Source organism: Diaphorina citri, unplaced genomic scaffold (assembly GCF_000475195.1).
Source record: "Diaphorina citri unplaced genomic scaffold, Diaci psyllid genome assembly version 1.1 scaffold5155, whole genome shotgun sequence".
In the NCBI taxonomy this organism is placed as follows: Eukaryota; Metazoa; Arthropoda; class Insecta; order Hemiptera; family Psyllidae; genus Diaphorina; species Diaphorina citri.
This window is the reverse complement of record NW_007382531.1, coordinates 5,219-8,609: the sequence shown is the minus strand read 5'-3', so window position 1 is coordinate 8,609 and position 3,391 is coordinate 5,219. Positions and strand designations below refer to the sequence as shown.

Genomic DNA, 3,391 nt, shown 5'->3' with positions numbered 1-3,391 from the left:
CAAACTAGACCAGACCAAGTTTAAGGTGTTACAATAGAGCCAATCAGAAGAGATTGCTGAAGGTGTCATTGACATTATAACTCGAGAGGCATAGCATAAACATAACCAGCTGCTCTGTAGTAGGAGTAAAGCACGGATTAGCCAGAGGCTTTGTCATGGTGGATATACACCAGCTCCCCACAAGTTAAGTACCATTGAGCGTGGTGTGGGCTTGGCTAAGTGACCGACTGGGCACGTAACACATACCGCTGGCTATTCCGGGGTGTACTCAAACTTTTGATGGCAACTGAGGGCTGGTCGACTGTCACAATTTTCGCTTTTCCAAGCCGGCTTTACCACTGAGAGTTAAAGTGAACTCAGTGTCAAGGGTTTTCTTTGACGTCACCCATTTGATTTACAACTTTGGATTAACTGAAAACTCTCCATGGTAAGATGGGGTATGAAACAAATATCTGTAGACTTTAAACTTCTATAGATGATGGACAAATATCATAAATGAAACATTTTATATGAGCAATCAGGTTCTCGAAATTCTGTTCTATTGTCAGCATGTGAACCGTCACAAAACAATAGCTGAATGATATTCTCAGAATAGTAGGATTACTGTAACTGTAAAGAAAGTAAATTTCAGAGAGCTCCTCTTAAAAACCCCAGAATTATATTGATGAACGTAAAAGAGGCCCTCTTCTCGATAACCAATTGAAAATACATAGGTAAGTGGCCTGTGCGCCTGTGGCAGCAAGTGTGGACGTCCAAAGCGAAATCTCTTTGGTTCTGCCATGTGGAATCTAAAAAGAGTCCCATAATAAAATACGGGTTTTCTCACCTTGTCCCATTTCACCTCGTGTGTAGGGCAGAGGGGTGCGTGGCTCTCAGAGGTCGATGTTGAGGGAACTCGGCAAAGTGTACCGAAGCCTTCGCAATGCTCGACGTACTAGAAGTTGAGTCCTGGGATTCGGTACGCTGGAATGCGGTCCCCTGGATAGCAGGACGTTGGAACGGGTATCTCCAGGGCGACTTGGGAGGCTCCTGGTCAAAGGCGCGATTATCCAGGCCGTGAAGGCGCATAGGCTCTGAGGAAGATGCCTCTTCCTTTTCGTCCTTCTTCGAGGAGAGTCGTCTGAAATCGGGAAAGGGAATATGAGTTTTTCTACCGAACAATTAGGGCTTGAATGGAAGAGATACCACACATAGTCGACCGTTCGGCCGTCGATCGACATCGGATGTCGACTGAACCGTCCACATTGCCTTGATAACATAGATTCATCTCGTTGATCGACGCGACGGCCGGTCGACTATGTTTGGACATACCTTTAGACATAAATCCCGCCTCTAATGAAGAGTAAAATACCCGTCGCTAAAAACAAAGGAGTTATACAATGACGTTGAACGGCCTTTTTTTCGGCCCGAACGACCTACTGTCCGTCAAAGGAGAAAGAGAGTTATACAATGACGTTGAACGGCCTTTTTTTCGGCCCGAACGACCTACTGTCCGTCAAAGGAGAAAGAGAGAGAGAGAGAGAGAGAGGGACATCTCAAAAGGAAGTTATAAAAGAGGATGACTACTGTGAATAGGTATTTCACTTGATTTCACTTACGGGGCAACTTACACCGAGTAGTTGAGCTCTTCAACAAATTCGTTCTAATCTCACCTCAGAAGTCTCTTTCCCAGACCAGGAGGGTCTTCCAGTCCCTTGCTTCGTTTCTTACTCGTACTGCTGTCTTCAATAATGATGTGTCTGTCGAATGGAGTGTCATAGTCGACTTCTAGGATAGTGGAGAACTTGTGAGGGTAGATGAGATCCACAGCAGCTATGCTGACACCCACCAAGAAGCAGAGCAAACCTGAAAGGAAATGGTGGCTTGAGGTAAAACAGGGCTGAGGTTTTAGGTCCTTGGTTTGGACTGAAATTTCTTGGGATCTTAGTAAGTAGGTAGATTATAATATACATATAAGAACTAATCTCGTTCATCCAGGGGTATGATTCTTAACAGTAAAAAAAAGATCCGTCTCTCTGCTACAACCATCCAAACATACCTGTGTAGCATTGATAACCATCACCTTAATAAGTAAGTACCTATAGAACTTTTACTAACACAATGATAGTAGATGGCATTTCTGAGCCATAATAATTCCCCCCCCCCCACAAACACGGAAGTTGTAGAAAAAAATACTTAGAAAGCCGGACCATTCATTTGGGGCTGTCACCACCAAACTCACCAGCTGCGATCACCAAATAGAAGCACCAGCCGAAGTGGAACGACAGCACCTTGTTGGATTCGAACCGAATCATGAGCGGAACTTTGGGGAGCATACAGTGATACACGGTTGCGGAAAGCTTTCAGGTGTTAATGGTACAATGCCAGGCAATGTTCCATTTCTCTATGTACCATGTTCTCAGATTCTTAAGGCATGATATTCTTCTTCGCCTACGTTTGGGAAACTATCATAGCTTGAACCGTAGGATTCAGGAATACAGTTTGGGTGGTAGAGATTGTTCTATTCTTATTTCAATCATCGTCAGATTTTCCCCCTGAGATAGATATACCTATCTTGGTTGGGAGGTATCTTTTACTCAAGGTAAATTGCCTTTGGCTGTTAGCAGTTTCAGCAACCGTGTCATGGCGTAGGCACCATAGCGTGGTACAACCACTAGGAGGAGGTTCATGAGGAGCCACGCGGCAAATGCGGCCCTGTGGCGGTCAGAGATTAAAGGGATGTTAGTTCGATTCCTTGTAGCGGAAAGAGTTTGAAATTTCATAAAAATGACATGGGAAAGGGCTGTTTGTTCGATTCCTTGTGAGGAAAGAGTTTGTAATCTCACAAAAATGACATTGTAAAGGAAAAAGGGTGTTTGAATATTCTTGCGGAGTCGGAAAAGGGATTGAAAAAAGATAGTTTATTGTATTTATCAGAATGAGAGAGTGTTTAAAAATAAGACGCTATGCACTAATGGGTTATAAGTTATAAGACACCTAAAATACGAATGTACCTATCATTGGATTTATTGGTCGGACCAAAATACAGTGGACGAGAAATGTGTGGGAACACCTAAGCATAAGAAAAATTAGAAATGCCAGAAAGAACACCATCTAGCCACGTCGGATTATATTAGGATTTAGTGAAATCCTGTAATCCTACATAATATGTAGATCAGCCTAGGTAGTAGTCTGAACGTCATGCCGTTCTGTCAAGTTCGACTTGGTATGAGGGTAGTTGTGATGAAATTGGAAGGGGGGAAGAACTAGTTTTTGTACCTTGTTTATGGGGTGATTTTTTCCTCTCCTATAGGCAGATAGATATTATTAGGTATCTCTAGGTACTGATTACTGATAAAACGAGCGAGGGTTTGATAAAACGAATATTAAGGCGACCATCCTGGTTATGAAG

The 3,391-nt window shown here is 43.2% G+C and overlaps 1 protein-coding gene across 1 annotated transcript; it reads right to left on the bottom strand.

Moving 5' to 3' along the window:
- Window positions 1–832: 832 nt before the first annotated feature.
- On the bottom strand, window positions 833–3,148 carry LOC103521399. The gene is made up of 4 exons (XM_008486510.2): window positions 2,598–3,148; window positions 2,222–2,339; window positions 1,653–1,845; window positions 833–1,120 (listed from the first exon to the last, which is right to left on the bottom strand). Exons 1-4 carry the CDS (start codon window positions 2,760–2,762, stop codon window positions 838–840), a joined length of 759 nt encoding a protein of 252 aa, XP_008484732.2. The 5' UTR covers window positions 2,763–3,148; the 3' UTR covers window positions 833–837.
- Between the last annotated feature and the right edge of the window lie 243 nt (window positions 3,149–3,391).

Coding starts and splice junctions, on each gene's coding strand:
- LOC103521399 (XM_008486510.2), bottom strand. CDS start 2,762: ATGAAATTTCAAACTCTTTCCGCTACAAGGAATCGAACTAACATCCCT. Junction 2,340..2,597: donor GGTTGCTGAAACTGCTAACA/GCCAAAGGCAAT, acceptor AACACCTGAAAG/CTTTCCGCAACCGTGTATCA. Junction 1,121..1,652: donor CTGGGAAAGAGACTTCTGAG/GTGAGATTAGAA, acceptor TCCCGATTTCAG/ACGACTCTCCTCGAAGAAGG.